Source organism: Amblyomma mixtum, chromosome 9 (assembly GCF_055824585.1).
Source record: "Amblyomma mixtum isolate Tamu chromosome 9, ASM5582458v1, whole genome shotgun sequence".
Taxonomy (NCBI): Eukaryota; Metazoa; Arthropoda; class Arachnida; order Ixodida; family Ixodidae; genus Amblyomma; species Amblyomma mixtum.
Window position 1 is genome coordinate 78,242,360 of NC_143020.1, and position 26,358 is coordinate 78,268,717.

Below are 26,358 nucleotides of genomic sequence, written 5' to 3' on the forward strand. Positions count from 1 at the left end.
AAGGGAGCAGGAAATGAACCCAGAACTACCGATTCCACTGCAATGAAAGCCGCCTAGCTGCCAAGCAGGGCATTTAGTTCAGTTCTGCATCAGTTTAAGCTAACAGCCAACCCCTGTCAGCAGCCACTGGTATGAAAGGTAACACATGGAGCGGCAACAGTAGCAACATTTTATGGCGCACTTATTCTTGCCAGTATGTTCCCGAGTGTTATTTTTTTGAGGAGTGCATTGATCTTTATTCGAAAAACTGGCGATGAATAACGAAAGCGTCAGGATAGAAACCGAACTCAGTGGAGATGGAATCAACGAACATCGAATAATGCTGTTCACCGCTAAATACTGTGTACCTGTGTTCAAGCGATTATGGCTTGCGCGGTACTGCTCACGGGCAGACAGTTTTAGTGGAAACGCCCGATTGCGGTGCGATTTTTATCTCCAACATTCTGTTGGCGCGTTGCAGGCGGAGTCGTGAATTTTCTCTGAACCTATAATTTTATTCGTAAATTATAGGTTGATGATTATTCAATATATTCGTATGTAAACGACCAATTTAGGCAAAAACTAACTTTCCAAAAGCTCTGCCTAGCATGCAAGGAAATAGTTATAAATTCTACAGCCGTTGACGACATGCCGTCATTAATCCACGACAGCGCATAAGGAAGCCATTCTCTGTACATTGGCTGACAGCGATAATGGCACTGTAAATGCAATCAAAACGGGTACGTTTTCGCAGCCATTGTCTTTCGCTTTCCCGACAGGAACTGATAAGGGCCCTTTCTGCTGTGAATTTTTTTTCTTCTCCTACGAAACGGAACAGGTACAAAAGAGATAGGAAACACCCCCCGAGCGCTTATCACTTGTCCCCATGACGACGAAAGGGCCGTGTCAGGTTTCGCTGTTCCGCCGTTAGGCTTGCTGCAGCACTTCGACGCACCGAAGGTGGGGTCTTTTCGCAGAATACTTTGCATGCACTCTGGCAGCGCTCGTTCACTTCCCTAAGAGCATCTTGGTTGTATGATCGTGTTAGCCAATACAGTGTAAACTTCTATCCAGAGTGGCGCACAGTAGCGTTTCTTTCTCCGAGCTTCGCAAGTTTTGTTAGATTTCAACATCAATACCTCCATGGCTGAACGCTTGGCGCACAAAGAAATATTGACGGACGATTACTGTATACGTTGATGCGAGGTTTAAGCGCAGCTCTTCACGCGACACCTACCGCCGCGGGCAGATGAGGCACCACCTGCCGTATGGAGGAAATATGGTAGCTGTGAAGCTGTTATATCTTACTGTAATCTTACATGAGGCTCTTCTTCAGCCTGATTCCGCAATCCCTGCTTGGCTGCAGAGGGTTCTACTGAGTCAAATGCTTTCTAGTAATCTATGATGGCTATATATAGGGGTTGATTATATTCTTCACATTTCTTATCACCTGACTGATAGTGTGAACATGGTCTATTGTTGGGTATCGTTTAGGAAAGCATGTCTGATCATTTGTTAGATTGAAAGTAGATTTTAAAGTACTGTTCTTTGTAGTGACATTAGAATCGTCGCTTTGCGGGAGTCCAGTCTTGCCACGTCTAGGACGAACATGCTAAAAAGTACCTTTTGACGTTGCTCAGGTAACTTGATGCGATTTCAGCGCAGGTTATATTTCATGGTGTTGGTCTCCACGCCTATAAGTTAGAGTGCATGCGGGCTCTATAATAGAGGAGGATAATCAATAGCTTTGATCGGTGCGAGAGCTGTATTCTATTGTGGTTTGTTTTATTGGCATGTCTTTTAATGCGCATATGCATTTGCCTTAGGGACAGTTAGGGGTTCGGCCAAGAGAGAGGGACGTTTTGAGCAAGGATTTCTCCTAGGTGGGCGCCATGGCGACCGAAGCATCTACCCCGAACGTCACCGTGCCCTCTTGAGAGAGAAAGCTACCCTCTGCCGGCCGCCACAGAGAGACACCTTTCGTTCGCATCGAAAGCGACATTCCTCCCATCCAACCAACACCCGTCCGGCATGTAGATTTTGCACACGCCCCCCGGCAGAATAGCAGTGATCCGTGAATATGGTATCACCCACTACCGTCCGCGCTATACCCCTGAACAGCCCCTGGGACCACTAGCTGCTCTTCTCCTTTCCGACTCCCAGCTTCTGGTGATGCGCCGTGCAATATAGGCTCCAAACAGCGCTAGCTTTTGTAAAAGGGCTTCCACAGAAAATGAAAAAAAAAATGTAGATTTTCATTTTTATTTCGTTTTATAAAGATTTCTGCATATGTCTTTCATAGGCTCTGTCTGGAAGGTGTACTAGAATTGGTATGTAAAAATAAAAAGCTTTGGAATCATGTCTCTGTATATCAAAGAAGTTACACAAGTGGCTCTGGTTACAATGCAATCTTCCGAAGAACATAAAGTAACCCTTCCCGGGATATTGACGGCGCATCGCTGAACTTCACCTTTATTTACAAGCAAATGTACTCTGCCAACGCTGTGCACGAGAACAGAGTTGCAGTGGACATTTATTCTAAGGGAGTGCCTATTTCTTCATAATCACTTTGTTTTGTTCCAGCTTTTGGCCCTTTATCTGTGCTTCGGACTCTGGATGCCAAAGCCCTATTTCTTCATGCCTACACCATGGAAAAGGGAAAGAGCATTCCGAAGAATATAGTGATGTACAGGGATCTTCCAGGTGGCCCGAGGAAGATAGAATTTGTGCTAGAAATAAGCCATCAGTGGCTGTGCACGGTATGCCGCATGCTTTCTCTGTCCATGTACGAAGACCCTGGGGGCCACATGTTCTGCGATGCTTGTCTGCGCACCTTCAGCGACAAATTTGGCAAAGACTACATCTACTGTCCCCGCTGCTGCGAGGACCTCGCTATAAATAAGGTGGGAATAATTAAGATATCAGTAATTTACAGCTGCCAGTAAAGTACTGACAATAATTAAGACTTCATTTTAATTAAGATATTTCCACCCATGTGACGATAAGTGCTTCAACACATGAGGGCATGCTTACGTAGGCACTTAGGATGTCCAGTTTGGATGGTACACACCTGGTGCTCAGCGGTCCATGCTCCTGACCGAGCAGTGAAAACATGGACTCCCCACAGGTGTATATTGTTAATGCTTGTTATTGCATATCTGCTATTGTCTTATCTTTTTGTTTGCAGTTCTGACAGTGCATATTTAATTTGCTGGAGCAAATTTTTTTAGCTTGGAAATGTTGGGAGAAGAGGGTGCCATTATAAAGAAATTCCGGAAGCAGGTTATTTTTTCAACGCAGGAAAACGTTATCAATAACACTTTACCACAATTACCTTTAGGATCGAGATATAGATTTGAAGGGGCTGGCTAGTTCTTTGTTCGCCAAAAAACAGCGCCAAATCAACTATGCCTTACGTGTGTGCAATCCAAGACCAGAAATCTTATGAGCGTCACACTGAACTGTTAAGCTATCTTTCTATGTTGCTATCTAACATATATTGGCCCCCCAAAAAGTTTGCTGATACGAAAGGGCACAACACGCAATTTTGCTCATGATAAGGGACGCTAAAAAACGTTAAGTGTGTTTTGACGAATTCACATTGCCCGGATTATGTTTCATTTTCTACGTGTTTCTTCTTTACATACCCAGCCTTAAATTACATCCTTTATTTACCACTGTTCTTAACATTGCATACGGAATATTTACTTTCGGGATGCTTCCGTGCAGCAGGCAATCTTTACTCGGCGGGTGTGATTACTTAACTTTGTTGCTGAGTGCTACGTTTATTATGAAAGGAATCGTATATCTGTTCTCTTGCTCAGGTTCATTCCCACTTTCGCTCTCGATCTCCCTGATGTTCTCTATCGTACAGGATGTATAGGATAGAGGCATTTGTTTCACAGCACAAAACTGGTAATACAATAGCAGTAGTCACAGCGCAATCGGTTCAGCTGTGGATGACTCCCTTATTTCATGAAGCACTGATCTTGTATACTACAAGCGCAGACTTCGCTTAAAAACATCGCTCTTTCTACTAGGAACAAATTGCGAGCATTTTCCTAAATACACCAAAGTAAATTCTAAACTTTACACATAAGGTAGGCTAAGAAGCACTGAAAATGGAGACGGTTTATTGGATCAAACGTTGGAACATTAGAAATATCTGAAAATATTTAATCACCGCTCATTTCCTGACAGATGCATCAAGCACACGACCTACTCACATCGCTTCGTGAACTTTACGTGGATTGCCCAAACAAACCCCACTGCCGAGTAAAAATTCCACTCGAGGATCTAAAGGTAATAAACTAACACACAATTTTCGAAGTGCGTTGTTTCCAAGCTTTTCAGATAATAAGTGGTAGCACCTGCGGTCTTTAGCACTAGCTCAGGAAATAAAATTTTCCATGCCTTCTCTCTTCTGTAACGAGAAAGAAGGGTGTACAAGATTGATCATTCCTTTTAACGCAAAAAAAAACTAAAAGAACTATAAGATCAGTGAAGCAGTAGCACATGAAGTGCTAGATATGAAATATGTTAACCGGAAAGCGTTAAAGGCCCCGTTACTAAGAAAATGCGGCGTAGGCGTTGTGAGCGAAAAATAGGGTGGTTGTTGGCTCAGATGGGCACCCTCTGGAGAAGCCACCTAGGTGAGCCACCAGGGTCACATGACGTTGCGGCGTCATCACAACCTGCCCACCGGATTGTGAGCAAACTGACCACTATGGCAGGTGGCTGTTAAATTAAGGATTGATCGCGAGAAGTTGCGCGGCAAGAGCAACCTGGGTCGCAAAGGCCACACCGATGACAGCGCCTTTCATCGCAGTGCAGAGGCGCATCCCTCAACCGCTGCACCATTGCGGAAGCAGTGTTGTGAGGACTCCGACCTCCAGATGTAGAGTTGAGAATGATTAATTCGGCCTGTAAGGACATTAACTTATACACTACAGCGCGTCATGTCCTCAAGGCGGACCTTGAGTGTTCTCTTTAATTTTTTCGTTTCAAACCTTAATGCATTCAGATTAGTCTCGTCATTCACATTATTATAACGGAATCTTGATGCAACGAAACTTGCTTTCATTATTGATCGCACATTTGCTACAAAATATGGTACGTTTGTCGATATGCTCTGACTATGCTCCAACCGATACTTGTGCACTGGCGCGGAGGAAACATACCTGACTTACTGTAGACGTCGGAAAGTTATTGTTTATTAGTGATCGGGCTCCGCGAATGTTTGTGCACAATAGTGTACCCAAGAGAAGACTAACGAATCACGGCCTTCAGTGTAAACATCTCCGTTCTATAGTCAACCGGTGCATGTTCTTTGGGCTTAAATATTCACGATTTTCAAGTTAGGCTGTAAAATGGACAACTATGTATAATGGAAAGGATGTAAATGAACCACCCTCCCGATGAGAAAATGTAGTTGCGAACGCTTTTTTTAACAGTGGGTTTAAATCAATCTAAGCAATATAACCCTGATAACCAAAAGTAGCAAACTCTCATAGAAGGAACGTAGCAAGATTCAGAAATAGTTAAAATCCTTCATGTCCTTCAATATATAGGGCTCACACGTTGTCATTATACAGATCATTTTGGATACTGGAGGAAAGAAGCTGCAACCGCGTGAAAAACAAGAAAATGAGCAAAGCGGAAAAAGTTTGCAAACTATAAGGGTCAGAAATTATATCTGCAGTATATTCTGAAAGAGCATAATCACCACTTACAGACTCTAGAAACGCCGAGCAAAATGGCGATGACAATTAGAATGGGATATTATTTTGTGTTAAAATCAAGTAAAGAGCATTCTTTTATTCGAGCACTGGGTTATTTTGAAGTCTTTTTTTACATCTGAACAATATTAATATTCTGAATAGTTAATGATATTTACTAGAGCTCTGATTTTCGTGCTAAGAAACCACTAACAATGGCAGCTCGCTGGAGAGATCAGAAAGCATCTTTTTTTGCGAGCATTGCCAATGGTGAATATAAAGGATTCAGTTTGTGGGGTTCAACGTGTGACGTGAACTATGAAAGCTGACTGATCAGCCTGCCTCAGAAACACAAGAATGCATAGTCTGCATGCAATGCGCCAATGCATCAATTCGTCCATGCAAAACATTTTTGTCAAATGAAATTTTGTAGTACGATTGCCATTTAAATTTGTTATTGACAAACCCATGAACACTTCTAGAATACTATTCCTAAAATCTACCTTACTATTCTCAACTCAGGGTTCTCGTACTCTGCTTTACCGTGACTATTATCATTTTTCTGTTATTTTTATGGGTGCCTATCAACTGAACAATTCTAGGCTCACTATGTCATTTGCAAGCCTGAAGTAAAGTGCTCCGTGTGTTGCCAAGATGTCCGGTCCACTGACTGGGATAAGCACAAAGTTTCTTGTGAAAAAAGAAGGAACCTTACAGAGACATCACAGGTGAACTCCTTTCACATTTCTTATATTGAATTGATAAGGAGACTGTTTCTTGAACACAGTACGCTGCAGTTTGCGGTTGGCTTCTGCAAACAATTGCATACCGCGTAATACTAAGAAAATCATATCCTAATGACAGCATGGAGTCCTGCAACTGATATGTGCAGTCGCAACTAACAATTAAGAATTGCGTAGCTTGTCATTCCCTCCATAAGTTTCTTGCTTCTCAGTGCTGGATACAAATGATGCCAGCTGCATAGCATATGGCGTCGTTGTGCTGGGGTTTTACCTTCATATTTGGTGAACTATTTGTGCTCCATGCATACGGATGGAACGTGCCCTTGCAGGCCGCCGCGGCGGCTCAGCGGTTATGGTGCTCGGCTGCTGACCCGAAAGACGCGGGTTCGATCCCGGCCGCGGCGGCTAGAATTTCTTTGGAGGAGAAATTCTAGAGGCCCGTGTACTGTGCGATGTCAGTGCACGTTAAAGAACCCCAGGTGGTCGAAATTTCCGGAGCCCTCCACTACGGCGTCTCTCATAGCCTTAGTCGCTTTGGGACGTTAAACCCCATAAACCAAACCAAACCAACCAACGTGCCCTTGCGGTAGATGTAAATATATACTTTAAACTTCTTAACGCCTAAGCTATCCAGATAGGCGTACAGGAGAGTGTTATCGCTGCTTGAACAAATAAGGTTGCCGGCTTCCGTTGTAGTTTCACTTTATCCTACATTACGCCTTCCTGATGATCGTTATATAAGTTGATTGATGTCCGTTATTTAGGCCGGTTCCTACAATGTCTTATCACTGGTCACAAAGCTCTCCTGGAAGTTCAACATACGAACAAAAGCGAATAAATAGGACAGCCTTGGGGATAAGGGAGGACTAGACCCATAGCACAAGTTCCCGGTTGTAGCACACTTAGGTGCTTAAAGCGCAGTTTTATGTTTCGGTGCTAGCGTTTGAAGATAAGCGAAGATATCCGCTTCCATCAAAGAACTGAAATATATTCTGAGTTAATTTGCAGCGACATAAAAGCTTGCAGAAGGACTTGCGGAAAAACAAGGGGTTGCATTCAGTGACGCTAATAATTTTGAGGTTGAGAGAAAAATTTCCAGAAAAGCTCCACCGCTGATATTCCTCCCACGTGCTTTTTGATGCAGTTCCGTGAAAAAGTGCAGGGGTTATGCAACTATCAGAAAGCATAGTAGCCTACTGTCATCAAACCTTACCACACGCGAACGAATGAGCACAAAAATATCTTATCTGGCAGCACATCCCTCAATTTTCGTCTCCAAACGCGACAGGGGCGAAGAAGTCGGTTCGATAGAATCCGCTCTAGTCGGCACGATAAACAAGTCTGTGCCAACAAGCTTCCATGTCCCGACTATCACGTGGGAACTGCTGCACTTTCCCAGGCAAGGACGATTCAGTGCGTCGTTGTGCACAAAATCTTGCTCGCAAATTGTTGACAAATTGATCAATTACTGATGCCTGCTTGTAAACCCTGAATATGTTGCATAATAATACTAGTTACCCAAATGGAAAGTCTTCTAATAGTTGCCTCTTACCATAACAGCATAGAAGGCACGGAGAAATGCTTGGTGAAATGCCTATGGGAATCCCACAAGGTAGAGTAGATTTGTAGTAAAGCAGCAATTACTCATTTACATCCACGCGAGCGAAGCCATACGGCTACAAAGGAAAGCTATACAGCTTTCTCAGAAACTTCGTAGTTAAAGGAAAATTCTTCCTGGAGCGGGGTTCGAACCCGAGACCACCGCTTCACCGGAGCAATCGCTCTGCCAATTGAGCTAACCGGGGCGGCAACCTTATGACTGGCAAGCTTATGAAGCACAAAATACTATTAAATACGAAGTTTCTGAGAAAGCTTTATAGCTTTCCTTTGTAGCCGTACGGCATCGCTCGGGTGTATGTCAATGAGTAATTGCTCCCTTATTCGAAAAGCCGGTTATTTTAAGTACTTGCCTGCCTTTCGCTGTTTCTTTTTTGCGGGTGGCGGCGGTGACTTTCGTTTTTCGTACGCAAAAGAGATGTGTAGAGAGTTTCAGTGTCGAAGCGCACAATACAATTTCCTTCAGCTAACGCATAGTGCCTACATCTGCGTTTGTGTTCAAAAATGCGAGGCAAACAGCAAGATCACCAAGCTCAAATTTTAAGAGCGTAGCAATACTCCGTAGACAGCGCATACAGGACAGCATGCACCCGCTAGTACAGTGTACATTGCCGTCAGTTGCAACATCAAGTTCGTTGAAAAGTTTCGGTAACTGAAATGACCGGAACGTGTTCAGCATTATCAATTAATAACCACCCTCGACGGTCTGTGACAGGTTGTTACGTTAAAGGCGGGCAAACAACCCGAGAGGACATATAATTTTATCTGGACTTGGTCTCACCCAGTGTTGCACGCGGAGATTTTGCGCCAGAAGGCATTTCGCGCGGTTTCGTAACGACCACGTAGCCGAAGCTGCTCTTGCCGTTTTCAGAGCTTCCCCTTGCCTAGCGACCCATTGTAAAAGCACTTTTCACGACACGTATGGCACTCGTCCTGAAAGAAAGCGAATTTTTGTCGCTCTTGTCCCGGAATTTAAAAGAAAACCCGTCTGTATCCTTTACTAGTTTGCAAAGTAAGTCTCAGTCTGTCTCAATACCACTTAATAAAATAACTACTAACAGCGGCCACTATCCATGTCCTTCATGGAATTATTCCCTCATTAACTACAACCCCTCTGTGCTGAGATTTCATTGTGTGCGCGCAGGGGCACCGCAGTCTTAAGTAAAGACATATGATTTTAGAAGAAGTTATTCAAGACCTCGGGTTCCATTTAGTGATAAGGTTTTTGCGGTGAAAGAGCCTCAGAAATTTATTTTTATTAATCACCTGGTGTCCTTTCTTAACTAATTTTGTCACGCTTATTCGTGATGACCATTTTATAGGCTACATCTAAGCTGCAGTGGAAAAAAATGTTTTCTTGCTCTTACGAATGGCAGGTTTGTACCTAAAGACAAAGCCAGGGTATTTTGTCTCCTCTCAGCCTGAACCCATTAGAGAAAAAAAAATTGCTCACAAACTCCTTGACAAAACACTGAGCACAAAGACCGCCTCGAATATGCTTTACGAAATATTCACCGCAGTGAATATTACTAGTAAGTATTTTACATGTATTTGGAAGTATAAATGAAAAGTGAACATACCCTATCGTAATGCTTTTCGGTGGCCAATACGCACTAGCACGAACGTGAGGGAAACGTCGATTACATATCCCAGCACTGTACAAGCTGCAGCTAAAACACGTCAGTTCAGACACTGGTACAGAAGGCGGCCTATAGATTTTGCCACGAGAACGGAAACTAGAATGATCTGTTTACGATATTTGTCATCTGTAGCTGTGTAGATGCAATTTTTTGCCTCTGATACCTAGAAATATATTCCTAATTTCTTTTTCAGAGTCCAGCCTACAAACGAGAAAGCCAGACTACTCCACCCGGTAATTCACGCCTATTTTTTGGGTCAAACCATGAACAGTCTACGCGGTTGGAAATTCCGCCAGCCTCTAGAAATACTCCACGTTCAAGTGGTTCACCTTCTCAAGCCACGCGAAGTTCTCTGTTTCCACTGCCACAGCCGACTGCAAGTGCAAGTAACCTTGGCTCGTCGAGCTCACAAGTATGCAATTTCACAGTTTTATAACGCATCTTTTCTTGGAGAACATAAGGGTTTCTGCCGTTTTGTTCTGCATAATTTTCTTTTAGAAACAAAAAAAAACAAAGCAAGTTAAAATATGCAGAGTAGTTTTACCTAACTTTGTCATAGATACTATTCACTGAAACAAATTTAAATAATCTATTGATTTTCTGAAATTTTGTGTGCTTTTTGGGCTGCCAACCACCGTAGGAACTGTTAAAATGCGTGCTGCCTCCTGTTCTTTCTCGTGTCCCGTTTTTGCGCTAAATTTGCATTTGTGGTAGACCATCGTATTGTGTGAATGAATTTCATTAGTTATCTATCTAGTGAAGCAATAAATGCAGCAGTGTAACGAAACTTAAGACATGAGCTTTTCAACGCAAACCACAAGCGCCACCAGGAAGAGTTCTGGTGTCGTTTCAGTATTTATGTAACCAAGAGTATTTTGTGAGTCAAAAGAGCGCGATTGTTCTTAACGGTAGCAGAACTACAAATACTTATTGCAGCCGGGTGTACTACATTCACCAAAGAAAACATCTGTATGATGGCTGGAAAACCGTTGCTATGAATTTGTGAAGCAGAATACGTCTACTAGCTCGATTAGGGACTCGTCTGCAGAGACCAGCGAAGATATTGATTGTGCAGGACCACATATGTTGCTCGCTAAACTTATGGTAACCTCCGGCCTCGTCTCGAGCGACTTCTTTTCCAAACTGTAGCCTGTACCTTTGGTTGTAAAGAAGCAATCTTCCCCTAGATTAATCACGCTGCCTACGCAGTCAGCAATACTTTAGATTCGGTTTTTACTCCCCTCTGCCTATTAGAAGAAGGAGTTTGTCTGATCACCTCTTGTAGTTCTTTGCGCTTGGGATGAGTGGTTTTGTTTGGCCTGATGAAGCGCAACCATAGCGCCTGTTTTGAAGCACTTGTCTTAATAAGTCGATTGACACACATAAAACGTTTCGATCTTGTCCCCACCCAGTGTAGCCAACCAGAGTATTCACAGAAACTTGGGATCACGCACTCTTATAAAAGGAAATTTTGGGAAGATGCAAAGACCGGTATGCATGTTTAACATTTTGTAGGGTAGCGGTACGAATGTTGCTCTACTTCCATCGAGTGCAAGGAAAACAGCAAAAACGCATCTGTGTATCGCATTTTTTTGCTCTCAGTATTAACCAGCTGTCGAACCATTTCAGACATACTTGCTGTTGGGCTAGTTGGTTAATCACAAAATTTTTGAATGGCGCAAAGGGAAAGGCGGAGACAGAAATACGGAGACAGAGAGGCGCTCTCTCTGTCTCTTTATCTTCCTGTGTTTGTCCCTTTGCGCCATTCAAGAAATTTTTATATCGAACCAACAGGCGTCTTTTTATCTTCCGCTAATAAGCCTCCTTTGTATTTGTGTTATGCATGTTTTTGGAATAGCGGGGGTACAGATCGAAGTGCCCCATTTTGTCAGAAAAAGTTGTGAAACGTTTTAGAGCCTTTGAGCCTTTTCATTCAGTAATGCGCCTCATAATACTTATTGAAGTGATCGTTTATTCAAATGCTACTTTTCTTGTGCGTAGAGAATTGTCAGCTATGGGTACGTACCACAGTGGAGTTGTGTTTACGAAGGCATAGGTAAAAAATGTGCAGCCATTTATTCTACAAAGCCAGTAGTCGAAACTGCGTGATGGTCATGTCCTTGAATATATTTCAATCTTAGTGCGACTTTTCGATTTCCATGCATGTTAGACATTAAAAACAGCTCACACTTCATAAATGGCGATGTGATAGAGTGTGTTCATTTGTTAAACTTGTTCCCTAAAGGTTCTGCTCACCCATTAGTAGACAGATACCACAGCAGAGTGTCGAATTTCTAATCTTTTCAAAATTAGACGAAATATATTATGCTTGCTGAAAAAATAAACTGATTGGCGATTACGCTACTTATGCATAAAATCACGGTTAGCTACACGCGATATTGATTACTCACAGAATTATGCCTCTCATGCTGGACATCGGGACATTGTCCCTGACCTCCCTCTGCTCTCTGTCAAGCTGGGCTGCAGTGAAGTAAACTCATTTGAAAGCAGACATGATTTTTCTGAGAAACGTACCTGTGTTTGGTTTGTGGCGGCAGTTAGCGTGAACTGTCCATCTTGTTCCCTCTTCCCAATCACGCATGATGCATGGACTCCTTTTCACGGCGACTACGACACTCTGCAAGCGAAGCAACTATGCCTGATCACCTCGAGCTGTCGCATCTTATTCGGTCTCTCTCTCTCTCTCTCTCTCTCTCTCTCTATATATATATATATATATATATATATATATATATATATATATAGGTTGCAAAAGCGTGAAGTACTTGACTGCTTATAAGAATATACAGCGAAGTATACGCTTCGTTAAAGGAAACATATTTATTCAACTCGACGTTTCGATCGGAAGACCGATCTGAAGAAGATCGGTCTTCCGATCGAAACGTCGAGTTGAATAAATATGTTTCCTTTAACGAAGCGTATACTTCGCTATATATATATATATATATATATATATATATATATATATATATATATATATATATATATATATATATATATATATATATATATATATATATATATATATATATATATATATATATATATTAAGGGAATGAGGGGCTCGTTATAAATATGAGACAAGCCAACAGCCACAGAAACCAAGGGGCACGACATTGTTTTTAAATATATTTATTTATTTTGCGCTGGTGCTCGATTTAGAATATTACTGAATATGTTATCGCTTAAAGCTAATTGATTAGAAAAGCAGAAGAAAACACAACCACATGCCGCCGGTGGGATCCGAACCCACGACCTCCGAATTACGCGTCCGGTGCTCTACCGCTGAGCTACGGCGACGGCTGTCAAATATTCTGTTTTCGGGGGTATTTATGCTCACCCCAAAGCAGAAGATTTGACAGCCGTCGCCGTAGCTCAGCGGTAGAGACCCGGACGCGTAATTCAGAGGTCGTGGGTTCGGATCCCACTGGCAGCATGTGGTTGTTTTTTCTTCTGCTTTTCTAATCAATTAGCTTTAAGCGATAACATACTCAGTAATATTCTAAATCGAGTAACAGCACAAAATAAATAAATATATTTAAAAAATGTCCTCTGCCCCTTGGTTTCTGTGGCTGTTGGCTTCTCTCTCTCTCTCTCTCTCACACACACACACACACACGCACGCACGCGCACACACACACACACACACACACACACACACACACACACACACACACACACACACACACACACACACACACACACACACACACACAAGCACGCACGCACGCACACGCACACGCACGCACGCACGCACGCACACACATATATATTCATTCATTCATTTATTGTACCCTTAAAGGCCCTTTTAGGGCATTACATAAAGGGGGGAATAGTTGAAATGCAAAGTAAAGAGAATAATGTTAATACAGTAAAATACAACACAATTCAATGCAAGAAGAATAAAAACAAGAAAAAAAACAACAAAAAACAAAAAGAACTGGAGTACACTAGGAAATGTTAAGATGCAGTTCTAATCAATACATGGTGGCGGATAGGCTAAAGGAAGGAATAGTAACAAGAAAAGTAAATGATAAAAATCAAAGGATGCGGTTGTTTTTTCATTTCCTGTAATGTTGGATTAGTGCGTCTCTAAATTTACTAGCGTCACGCTTGTTTACAATGTGGTCTGGTAACTGATTCCAATTTCCTATTGCTGTAGGTAGAAATGATTTATTGAAGGCGATTGTAGAACCATGTAAACGCTGAACACTCAGGGAATTGAAGAGGCGACGCGATGTTCTGATGGGGGTAGGAGTAATGAGTCGCGGAAGTAAGGAAAGTTGTAATACAATTTATGAAAAAGGCAAAGTCGTGAGATTTTTCGACTCTTCTCAAGTGGTAGAAGGTTTAGTGTTGATTTAAACTTGGTGATGCTGCAGTATCTGTCATAAGTTGAGGTAATGTAACGTGCTGCGCGGTTCTGAATAGCTTCTAGGATGTTAATTAAGTACTCTTGATGAGGGTTCCATATAGAAGATGCATATTCAAGTTTACTACGGATGAAGGTTTCATATGCTAATTTACGGACAGAAGGAGGAGCCACGTATAACGATCGTCTGATGAAGCCGAGTGATTTGGATGAATTAGCTGCTAATTTCAAGATGTGTTCGGACCAGGTTAAATTGCTGGAAATGGTGACTCCGAGGTATCGGTAGGATTGCACGTTTGTTAATGTGTTTGAAAGCAATGAATAAGCGTAAGTGAGGTTGGAATGTTTGCGAGATACTTGCATGTATTGGCATTTTGAGATGTTTAGCGACATAAGCCACTCAGAGCACCATCGTTCAATTATGTTCAAGTCGGTCTGGAGTAATAATTGGTCCCTGTTAGCAGCAATGCGGCGATAAAGAATGCAATCATCTGCAAAGAGGCGAATTATGGAAGAAATACCAGAGGGAAGATCATTAATGAAGATGAGAAAGAGAAGAGGGCCAAGGACCGACCCTTGTGGTACACCAGACAGCACTTTAGCAGGACCTGAACAATGATTGTCTATTACCGTGTACTGAGAACGATCTATTAGAAAACAGTGTATCCATGCTACAATTAGAGGGTCAATGGACAGACCGGAAAGTTTAGACATGAGACGATGGTGGGGTACGCGATCGAAAGCCTTAGAAAAGTCTAAAAAAATGATGTCAGTTTGGAATGAAGAGTCTAGATTTAAGTGAAGATCAGTAGTCAATTCAAAAAGCTGAGTTTCGCAGGAGAGACCGGAGCGGAAACCATGCTGTTTAGTGAAAAAGAAAGAGTTATGATCGATAGGCGATGAGACTGGAGTATATTATGTGTTCGAGAAGCTTACAGGCAATGCATGTCAAGGAAATGGGGCGATAATTGGATGGGTCTGATCGGTTACCAGCCTTAAACACCGGCACAACTTTACTTATTTTTCAATCTTTAGGTAGTTCACCCGTTGATATAGACTGTTCAAAGATTACTTTCAGGAATTGACTCGAAATGTCCTTAGTACTTTTAAGTAATTTCGCGGGTATCCCATCAGGCCCAGGTGCGCTCGATGTTTTAAGATTTTCAATTAATTTTGTAATACCATCTGCTGTGATGCAAACTGGGGGCATCTGAGAAAAATTTGAATCTGGAAATGATGGTACGTTCAAGGGAGGTTCGTGGGTGAAAACTGATGAAAAATATGAATTCATGACGTCTGAACGGTGTTCAATGGGAACAGATGATCCATCTTGGTTGACCAAGGTGATGCTTTGTGAACGACTGGTGCTTGGTGTCAGTAAGGTCCAAAACTTCTTCGGGTTTGTGTGAATAATATTCATCAGGTCCTGGTGGAAGAATTTTTTTTAGTGCTCCGTAACAAACCTGTATATTGGTGAAGACAAGTAAAGTATTTTTTCCATTTTGAAGGAAAATTTGAATTTTAGGCCTCACGGTAAAGGCGTTTTTTTCGTTGTGATAGTCTTCTTAGCGTGCTTGTGTTCCACGGTCTTCGAGCATCACCACGTATACGAATGAGGGGAACGTACGTGTCAACGAGTGATAATTGTTTTTGTAAAGTAGCCAGTTTTCATCCACTGTTCGACTACATGGCGATAATCGGAAGTGCGATCAGAACTGGCTCAGCTCGGTGTTGATCATAGCGAAATCGGCTTTCTTGTAACTGCAGATGTATTTTATGGAAGGTTCACTGACGGGAATAGAAATCGAGAGATCGAAAAGCAACATTTTATGATCACTCAGGAAATCAACACATGACAATGACTGGATGAATTCGGGATCTGAGGCAAAGATAAGGTCAAGAATGTTTTTGCCACGGGTTGCTGTTTTAACTGTTTGGGTAAGGTTAAATGAGAGAGTCATATCAAGAAATTCGTTCGACTGATGAGAAGGTGCATGCAGATAATTCCATTCAATGTCTGGGAAATTGAAATCCCAACAAACCACGTGTTCAGCGTTTGGAAAGAGGGAATGCAAGTTCAAAAGGACACTGTTAAGCTCGTCAACAAAAGATTGGTCACAATCAGGCGCGCGGTAGCAAGCAGTAATAACGACTGTAATTGACGGTAGGGATATTCGTACACACATTATTTCGTGGCTGCAATTAAGTTTGACAGGAAATGAGGGTATACTAGATTTTATGAAAACAAGCACTCCGCCTCCCCTGCGCCCCTCCCTGTCAAGCCTATGAATGGCGAACACTTTGTCATCATGAAGTAGCTCGCGGTTTCCGATGTCGGAACTTAGCCATGATTCAGTAAAAATGGCGATGTCGGTGTTGTTATCATGCAGGAGGGATTCTATGCGTTCTCTTTTCGATAAATAACTGCGGATGTTTGCGAGCATAACTGCGATGGGCTTAAAAGCAGGTTTTCTATTCCGACCAGTAAATAGGGAGGACGAGGGGAAAGCGCAGGCGTAGCCGCCGGCGATAACCGCTATGACTTCGTCTCTAAAACGTAATCAGACTCGGCATTGTAGAAAAACTGCTTTTCGTCCATGACAAGTTTATCGAAGCCGATCTTGTACTTTCCACCACGCTCCTGAGCAAAATTGTACAGTTTTTGACGGGCTAATCGGACACGTGCTGAGTAATCTTCTCGAATTGAGTAGGCTGAATTTTTTAGCTTTGGGGTAGCGGACAAAATATTTGTCTTATCTTTAAAGTTAGCAAATGCTGCAATAATGGGGCGGTTCTTTCCGGGTTTGAAACGGCCAAGTCTGTAAGCGCGTTCAATCGCATTCTCACTGATGGTTATATCTAGTTCCTTTGAGCAGACAGAGATTACATGCGACACAGACTGTGTCCATGCTTCGTCACTGGAATCAGGAATTCCAAAGAACAGCAGGTTTGATCGGCGAAGACGGTTTTCCGCGTCATCGCATTTGTCGTTAAGCCGTTTAACTTGCGCTGTTAGTTTTTGCACACAATCTGAGTCTACATTGCTTTACTTCTGATTTTCTTCTTTTTCCAATGCGTCTACCCGCAAAGAAGGGCTGCTCACAATGTTCTCGATGTTTGTCTGAGCTGAACGAATAAGTGTAAGTTCTGAGAGTACGGAATTTTGTGCGACTTCTAATCGGGCTATTGCCTCAGCAATTGTTTCAAGTGAGACACCTGCGCCATTTTCGTCGGGTCCGGGATTGAGTTCCACATCACCAGACACGACAAGCCGTAAGTACACAGAACACGCATTGAGCGAGGTCCAACATACATAACATAATAGACGACGGCAAAAATCACTCGTGTCTGGGGGGCACGACACCGCGAGAAAGAACGGATCACTAGTGCGAACGCAAGCAGCGTGCGGAAAGTAACTGACCTGCATTGCAAAGGGCATGTTCATGACCGTATCCTCTGCGGCGTCGTGCCCCAACTGATTCCAAGGTGTCGGTGGCTTTTCTAGTAGTCGAGTAACGCCTCCCGCGCAGATAGCGGGGTTAGGTTGCCAGACAGGTGGTTGGTAGAGTGCTGCAAATGGCGGGCGGGAAATGGCTTCAGCTGCAGGATAATTCTTTGCCCGTAGGTTCCAAGCAGATCCGTTGCTGTGGTCAGCCGGGAAATCGCTGTCGCTGGCGTTGAAGACGAGCGTTATGCTCCATAGGATAGCCTGCATTGCAAAGGGCATGTTCATGACCGTATCCTCTGCGGCGTCGTGCCCCCTGTAAATGCTGTGAATTCTTCGTGCAAATAAAGAGCACTGTTTTTGAGCAGCGTTTCTAATTAACCTCAAACCCTTACAGAATCACCCGCCAGGAGGGGAAACCACGTCGAAATTGCTGCTTTGTGAGCACTGCCGGAGGCCCGTGAAAGAAGCAAACATGCCACGTCACCTAGAAAAGTGTTCCAATGCTCCAAAGACTTGCGTTTACTGTGATAGAAGACTACTGAAGCAGGATATCGCTGTAAGTGGCAACATTACTTCACAGTGATACTCTTCCCGTTAGAGCGATTTCAACTTCAGTTGTTTCTTTTACTGCAGCTAAGTTGATTGATACCTCAATATCACACAAAATTCTTATATGTATAGCGGATGTTTGAGCGGTGGTGAACCATAACTTTTAAAAACGCAGTGTGTGATCTGCAGATGTCTTCTACATCGTTGTTACACCATGGATGGCAGACACCACAAAAGAGGTTAACCATGTGAACTAGTAAAACGGTTCGTTAATTTCATGTTGGTAACTTTAGGGCTATTATACTTAAGTGTTTGGCTGCGTTCTGAGAATGGATGCCGGCTGCCAGTAATAGCCACACCAGTTTCTGCAATTTCGCGAGCGCAACTTCCATCGCGCTATCGCTAAACCAATCCCGGCTCCAAGCTCCCTTTTCTATAACCGTAGTGCGTGAAGCGACATCTGCGAGCATCTATCAACAGGCGCCACTTTATTTTACCCATGGCGCATGGTTCACGGCGGCTTCTCTTTTAACCTCTGGAGCCACTCCAGTCACTCTGACCCGCCCGCGTCACCTTCACTGCTGTGCGTGCGCTGCTCGCTCCTCCCGCCAGCACATGAGCAGGTCACGTGATATGTTCGGCCCGCAGTGGCGTGTAGTGATTGACATCGCATCGTGCTGGGCGAAGACGCGCGGTTTTCTGAAATGGCACGGGGATAGAAAATTTTGTTGCGCTAAGTGCCCAGGAAAACCGCGTTTTGGGAATTGTAAAAACTAATAACGCTGTTAGTAACGGCCCTTTACTAATTTCTGTTTACCACCTGGCGCCTAACAGATATAGAAGTTTACCATTACGAATTTATTAGCTAGCTTACTAATTAACTTGATTCACCTTTATTTGTCATGTCCGCCAATGATGGAATAGCGATGCCTCAGAAGCAATCTTGATGTCTGAGAAGAGTAATAGTAAAAGCTTTGGTTCTCCTTCGCAGAAACAACCAGTATATTGGCGACGTTTAATTTTTTTTTCTACAGGGGTGGTAGAGGCATTACATGATCTGTTCTAGCGCCGATAATTTACTGAATTCCCCGAAAGCATGCAGCGCAGAGAATCAATGCACAACCAGCATTTACATGATTTGTGATTGAGGAAACTGTTTAGTAGTTTGACTCGGTTCTTAAATACTTGCCATCTAGTTTATGTTATGGTGTTGCTTTTAAACTCTGTAGAAGAGCGCATCGCACGTTGTCCCACTTGCTTGGAATGCAAGCAAAAAGTAATCACTATACCAATTTTTTCCTTGAAATGCGTGATCCCCTTTGAATATTCATTGCCGCAATTAACAATTAAAATGCCCGTGCTGTAGGGGTAATATATATCAGAGAATGATCAGTAACATACGTACATTTGTCATTGTCTTTGCTAGGAGTAGAAATTGTATTTCGGGGTCTCAGCGAACCCGTTGCTTGTTTTACTTGCAAAGAGCGTTGCCTCCAGTTAGCAAATTTAGAAATTGGGAGGTATAAAAATTATCTAGCGCGCTACCAGCAGCTGCGCAAAACCCTGACCGTCCGCGAGTGCATTTGCTTTAGGAATAGAGTGGGGAATGCAAGGTTTTTATCCCCACATGAAAATATTCTCTTCAGGTTGAGGTTCACTTGTCTTCTATTCAAATCCACTGAATCAAGGCTGCACCAAGAACTCAGCAGAGTGCACCCTAGGTAAATAAAGTGAGCGCTGTACGCCATAGTGGCCTAAAGGCGGAGTAACCGCTTCTTATTAGGTAGGGACTGGGTTCAAATCCGCGCACCCAGGAAACCCACCAGTCCCTCCGATCGGGTCTAAGAGCTCATCTCGAGGGCAACATCACTAAGAGGCATGTTGTGACAATGGTGATATACTCCACTTGTTGTAGACCAACTAAATTTCTAAAATATTTTCTTTGAGAAGAATTTTTATGCTTTGATATATTCCGGATAAGAACGCGTTGAGTTTGTTTGCAAATGACTCCAGAATTTGGGTGGACAAATGAGTAACTTCTTTTGTAAAACGACAGCTCTGGTAGTGTGTGTAGAGTTTATGCGCGTTTTTTTTTATCTTGGGTTATGGCAAATTTTTTGGTGCTGATAACACCTAGACGTTCTTCGCTTTCATTCGCCTTTTTTCTTTTGCAGGCACATATGAGAGAGTGCGATCAGTACCCGGATAGCAATACCACTGTAAGTGGTCTTTTTTCTTTTTTATTTATAATCGTTGTACATCTGCCTTAACAGACTACCTTTATTGCTGGTCCTACTTTTGCGAGATTCTACGTTCAACTCTCGTTCAAATATCTGGCGGCAAAAGAAAGCACTTTGTAATCAACGTATCTAAGCAATACACTGAAGAGAAACAGGAAGTTGGGCAGCGTAGTGATAGCCCATGGTAGAAGGAAGGTTAGTGCGCTACAAGGCGCTGACACAACACGAAAATAACAGGATATGTGCAGTCTGGCAAATTTATTTGGACACCCAAAAGCAATATGTAGAGTGTCTAAGGAAAAACCAAAAACATCACAGGCAGAGCAAGAGCAATCTTAATGGCGGCACTGCCAAAAGGTGCTGACGTTGCATCTAGGTAAAAAAAATGCACGATCTGCCATTTTTACACAAGGTCAGCTCACGCATATATAAACTATTAAGGCGGAAACCTTTCGTGGTTCATGGCTGGCGGGGACAGGATGTGTCACGCTTTCACCAGTCCATAATCATCCAGCAAGCCAATCCATATTCCAACAAGCCAAACTATAACAATCCAATCGAGAATCCAAAAAGGCCCGAACTGTTAATGAAGAAAAATAAGGAATGAAAATTTGTGTCTCTGCGGGAATGGAACCCGTGCTGGCGGCGTGCGAGTCTGTGACAATTCCATTGCGCCACGAAGATTTTTTTTTTCTTTATTGCATGGAAGTACGCCGACACTGACAGGCTGGAAGTCCGACTTAAGCAGGTCGCATCACGCACTTGTCATACACAATCACGCCAGCATCCACTCGCACTTTCTGAGCACATCAAAATTCCAGGAGATACAAGCATATATCAAGAAGAGTGAGCCAGGCAGCAAATCGATCTGTGCAGCATATACCCCCGCACCTTAGCACACTGTTCTCTGAACCGATCTTCGATCGAACTTCGGCGTGAAGTTTAAAGCAAAACGTTTTAGTACAAGGCGAAATCGGCATTTTACGTACTCGGCTCTGCACAGCATGACCAATACAATTAGAGTAGAGAGAGCGATACAATGGAGGCGGAAAGAGCATAGATATCAACCCTTTGGGCAACATTTTTACGTGAAACAGAGAACAAGTGCTCGTAAGAGAAGCGGACTGCTAGAAAACGCACTCAGTCATAAACTTCGTTCATAAAACCAAAAATAGAGCTCTCGCTAAAATTAGAAGTGTCCACTGAGCTGGAAAGAAGGTTAAAAAGTTAATATGCAAGGATGCTCTGATAATTGGATGGTGGCTGTCACGGGAAAAGATGAAACATGCAGCTAATTGTCTACCATATAGATGTGTTAAACTAAATACGCCAGCAGAAGCAGGCCTGAATAGGTTATCGCGCCGCATCGGCTCGAAACTGGAGGATCATATGAACGTTGCATATGTTGGGTGAAAGCTTCGGATGTAGAGTCTCGCGCAATGCGCCACGACAGCTCGACATTTTCAACTGAATAAGGGCCCCTCTAGTGAATGCAGAGTTGATTTACAAGCATGCATGTGTATTGCCGAGGATATAAACTACAGAAGGCTCAATTTACCCACTACAAATGTACTATTCCGCTAAATTAAGTTCTTGCTTGGCGTGTCGTAGCGCCATCATGCGGTACCCCCCGAACTTCTCCCCTCGCAATGTACGGCGCTGGCCCAGCAGATGGCGCCACTATGCCAGCACAAATCCCTTCGCATTACCGCCCGTAAGTTGTCTTAACTGCCTCCTTGAATTTTTTTTTTACCAAATCAGAGTCCAGGATGACTTGTGTCAGACTAACTTGCGGATGAACAGTGAGCGAATTTCTATAAAAAACGAGTGTCACCCTTCTCTTTTCTTTGTATTGCCTGCAATGCACAGCGGCATGCGAATATAGGTCTGTCCATAGACGATAACGGCTTAAAATGCTCCTTCGGACGCGTAATGACTCTGCGGCCTGCCAGTTCAACACAAACTATACCACATAACAAGCCTAGCTCCTACGCTCCCGATAGATAGCCGTGCACACGCATAATTTTATAATTGTTATTATTTAGTTCAGTTAGTAATCTGTTACAACAGTTCTGTATAGGAGTATAATCATTTAGAGCAATAGTAGCATCACTGATGTTAGGCACCTTGGGGGAAAAACAGCGCATTGCTGAGACACGGACAAAGAAAGGGAAGACGATACATCGTTGTATCGTCTTCCCTTCCTTTGTCCGTGTCTCAGGAGTGCGCTGTGTTTTTCCCCCAAGATGAACTACCAACTAGCCCGCTCTTCCACCCTTGCATGTTAGGCACATCAGGAAAAACAACGCAGTCATCAGCAAAAAAAAAACGGAATACTAGGCAAAGTAGATTGACGATTATATATGTAAATAAGGAATATAGTTGCCCAAGCAGAGACCCTTCCGGCACACCGGAATGCAACATCGTAAGTGGGGCGCTTGGCCTTCAGCTGTAACAAATTGTGAGTGATCAGTAAGGAAACATTCAATTCTCTATAGAGAGCAGAAATAAGTCAATAACATGACTTAGCTTGTAAAGCAGAAGCTTTTGAGAAATCATGTCGATGCTGAAAGAAATTTGTCAGCTCGTGATGAACGGTCTGAAATATGGGGTAGTTTGAGGTTGAAGGATACAAGGTGTGTTTCATCATTAAAATCAAAGGCGCCAAACAATACACACACACACACAGGAGAAGAAAGAAAGACGAGACAGAGCGTGTGTGTGTGTGTGTGTATGGTTTGGCGCCTTTGATTTTAATGATGAATAACTACCAACTAGCCCAACAAAAGTTCTTCTAAGGTGTGTTTCGCTGGAATGATTTTCGAAAACATTGAAGACAGGAGGTGGAAACTTGATTAGCTTCCGTGAAGTTGACTAATTGCGGAAAATTGGCATGCACTAAATGCTTGCAGCGAGTGCTGGTGCAGTAGTTCGCATCATTCTTTATCGGCCGAAGTGTGTAGTGGAACCAGATTCCGTCTTTCACAAGCAGTGGAAGTGATGATGCGTCAAGAGACTGTTTTAAAATCACAAAGCACCCTCTGAACATACCCTATGCTGAGATAGCCTTGGTAGATATGTAGAATTGGTAGATAATTTAGATTTGGTGTATTTGGTAGATTTAAATGAGATATTTTTGGGGTGCGCCTTTAAGATGTGAAGTACGTGGAGAGATATAGGCCGGTTGCGCGGACTATACACCAATCATAGCGATAAATCTTTCTGGGAGTGAAGTAAGCCCACTGCTGGAAAAAAATGTCTTATCTAACTTTCGAAGAGCTAGTGCTCAACTGAGAATTAGGTTGAACGATGTAAAATTGAAACATGGAAGAAAGCACATGAGCTAAAGGCTAGCTTAAGTTTTCCAGAGAGCCAGCTATCTTTAGCAACCAAACGTACTTTTGAAAAGCGCGAAAGCCAGGATTTGAGGCACTTCAAGCGGTAACATTGACCACCGCAAAGAGGTCTCTAAGAATAGGCCAATACCTGCTACGTGGGTTTCCATGTCGGTTTAACCGGCGCTGTTATCGGCAGTTCAAATTAGTTAAAAAAAACAGCTTGTACGTAGTGTCGCAAAAGACCGCTTTCTTATGAAATGAATACGAAGAGGACTGAATTAACATCTGACTAAGGCGAGAACAAAACTTCCAACGCAGACCACCTGTGCCGCACTCCGAGCATCGAGGCCCGAGCCACAAGGCGCGAACAACAAGGCACATGGAAGCTGTTCCCTGGAAAGAACCATCCCAGAGCTGCCTATTTTCGCCCTGTCAGACGAAGACATGAAAACCTGGCGCAACGCTTTCGAAAAACACGCGTCCATGCTTGGCATTAATGATAATCGCCAAAAATACAATTTGTTGTTGTCAACACTCACTCCAGATATCATCAGAGAAGTGGGAAAGACTGAAACGTACCCTCCGCCAGGGGGTGAATATGAGTGGCTCCTAGATGTTCTTTTCAAGCTGAGTGAATCTGCGAGGGGAGAACGCAGTTCTAGGAGAATTTTGTCAGATGAATTGGAAAATGTATTTCGTCAAGGAAAGGAAGCTCTGAAGAGCTTTTTCACTCCTGCGGTCGAGGGGTTACGTGAAGAACCGAAAAATCAAGGTGCCTTCTACGTGCCAGAGCTTGAGTAGGACGTCGACACTAGAGTCTTTGGCCCTGATTCTTCTCCGTAAGAAATCGCCTACAGCTCACTTTGAACAGGCATATTCTTTCTGAGTGACACTTGATTCTTTGGTTTTTTATTATTATTTTTACTTCGATATACTGTCAACACTAACCGAGGTTTTTACAGGGGTGGGCGCACTTGAAAAAATAAATAACTTCCAGATAAAACAATTATAGAACAGCAATACAGTGAAAACGATGGGTCTAGTTAAAGCAAAGACAACAGCAAAGACAGGAACAAATTTGAGGGCACCAGTTATACAATGCAAAGTATATATCACCAACGTTTTAACAAAATTTAGTCAATTTTGTGCCAATAAACTCTGCTCGGCAAGCTCCAAAAGTTTGCGGACTGTTGGCTGCAATACAACTGAGGTGTCAAGTGCATTTCATTCGCGATCTGTTCGCGGAAAAAGAGAAAAGTAAAATGCCTTTTTGCAACCAAAAAATTCCTCAAATATGAGGGAGTGTTTGTGGCGGGTGATTCTGAAGTGGCTTATATTGACGAAGTCCTCAGAGCCTTAAGCTTAAACGAATTCTGCAGGAGTAAGTATAGGAATTTCAAGCGGTGCAGTTTGGATCGGATAGATAAAGGTTGAAGCTCTGAGCGATGCCAAAGTTCAGTAGGTGATTCTGTGCGTCAGTACTGGTTATAGATAAATCGCGCGGCTTTTCGCTGCACACATTGCAGAGCGGCTACGCTAGTACCTGTATAAGGAAACCATGTATTGTTAGCGTATCCTAGTATCGGGCGTATAAGTGTAACGTGTGCCAGAAGCTTTATTCCGGGAGGCGAGTTGTTCAAGGCACGTTTGAGGAAAAACAGCTTGTTCATTGCTTAATTTGCTATATACTGAACGTGCGTTGTCCAGTACAGGTCGGATGAGATAACGATGCCCAGATATCGGTATTCCGTAACAGTTCGTAGCACAGTGCTATCAGAACCGTAACTGAATTTAAGCGGAATTTTTTTGTGTGTGTGACGGACCTAGAAACAGTCTTTTCTGTGTTAATGACCATGCTTCAATCGTGGCACCACTGAAAAACTTTATTCAAAGCGTTATTTACTTTAATCTGATCAGACTGATGTTTAATTTCATGATAAAGGACGCAATCATCTGCAAAAAGTCTCATTTGTACTTCATTTTGGTTAGTTATATCATTAATAAATAGGAAAAATAAAAGAGGCTCCAGTGCGGATCCTTCGGGGACACCAGACACCACGGGAATAATGTCGGAAGTATGTCTGTCGAATTGGACAAATTGGTAGCGTCCGGAAAAATAACTGCTGATCCATTGTGTGACGGGACCATCAACAATTAAATGCTTAAGCTTATGCGTGAATTTTTGGTGCAATACTCGGTCGAACGCTTTGGAAAAGCAAAGGAAATAAATATCAAATTACGACTGATTGTCAATACCTTGCTCAAGATCATGCACGAATCCAACAAGTTGTGTTATAGTGGATAGACCACTTCTGAACCCGTGCTGGCAAGGATGTATTAGCTTTTTAGCCTCTATGTATTGAGTCAGAAATTTCAGAATAATGTGTTCCAGAATTTTCCCACTTATACATTTCAGATAGATGGGTCGATAATTATTCTGGGAGTGTTTATCGCCTGAATTGTGCACAGGGATTACTTTAGCGATTTTCAATTCAGAGGGAATACGGCATTCACGAAAGGATTTCTCGAAAAGGAGACAAAGATATTTACTACAAGGCTCGGCATAACGTTTCAGAAAACCATTAGGAATGTCATCTGGGCCGCTACTTTTCTTTTCATCAATATTTAGATGCAATGATAGCACACCAGCCTCAGAAATTGTAGGCGTACCAACGAGTTTCTCGTGGCCATATT

General features: G+C 42.9%; 1 protein-coding gene across 5 annotated transcripts; it reads left to right on the forward strand.

Moving 5' to 3' along the window:
- The first annotated feature begins 599 nt into the window (after positions 1 to 599).
- LOC149329811 (uncharacterized) lies at positions 600 to 25,795 on the forward strand. 5 transcript variants are annotated; one of them, XM_089560518.1, is made up of 8 exons: positions 600 to 939; positions 2,773 to 2,882; positions 4,180 to 4,281; positions 6,299 to 6,424; positions 9,890 to 10,108; positions 17,932 to 18,093; positions 20,261 to 20,305; positions 23,983 to 25,795. In XM_089560518.1, the coding sequence occupies exons 2-8, from the start codon at positions 2,787 to 2,789 to the stop codon at positions 24,463 to 24,465; spliced, it is 1,233 nt and encodes a 410-aa protein (XP_089416644.1). In that variant the 5' UTR covers positions 600 to 939; positions 2,773 to 2,786; the 3' UTR covers positions 24,466 to 25,795. The 5 variants fall into 5 exon arrangements, with proteins under 5 accessions (XP_089416644.1, XP_089416645.1, XP_089416642.1 ...); XM_089560516.1 differs by having other exon boundaries at positions 611 to 939; positions 2,563 to 2,882; positions 23,983 to 25,790; XM_089560517.1 differs by lacking the exon at positions 600 to 939 and adding an exon at positions 950 to 1,261 and having other exon boundaries at positions 2,563 to 2,882; positions 23,983 to 25,791.
- Positions 25,796 to 26,358: the final 563 nt, after the last annotated feature.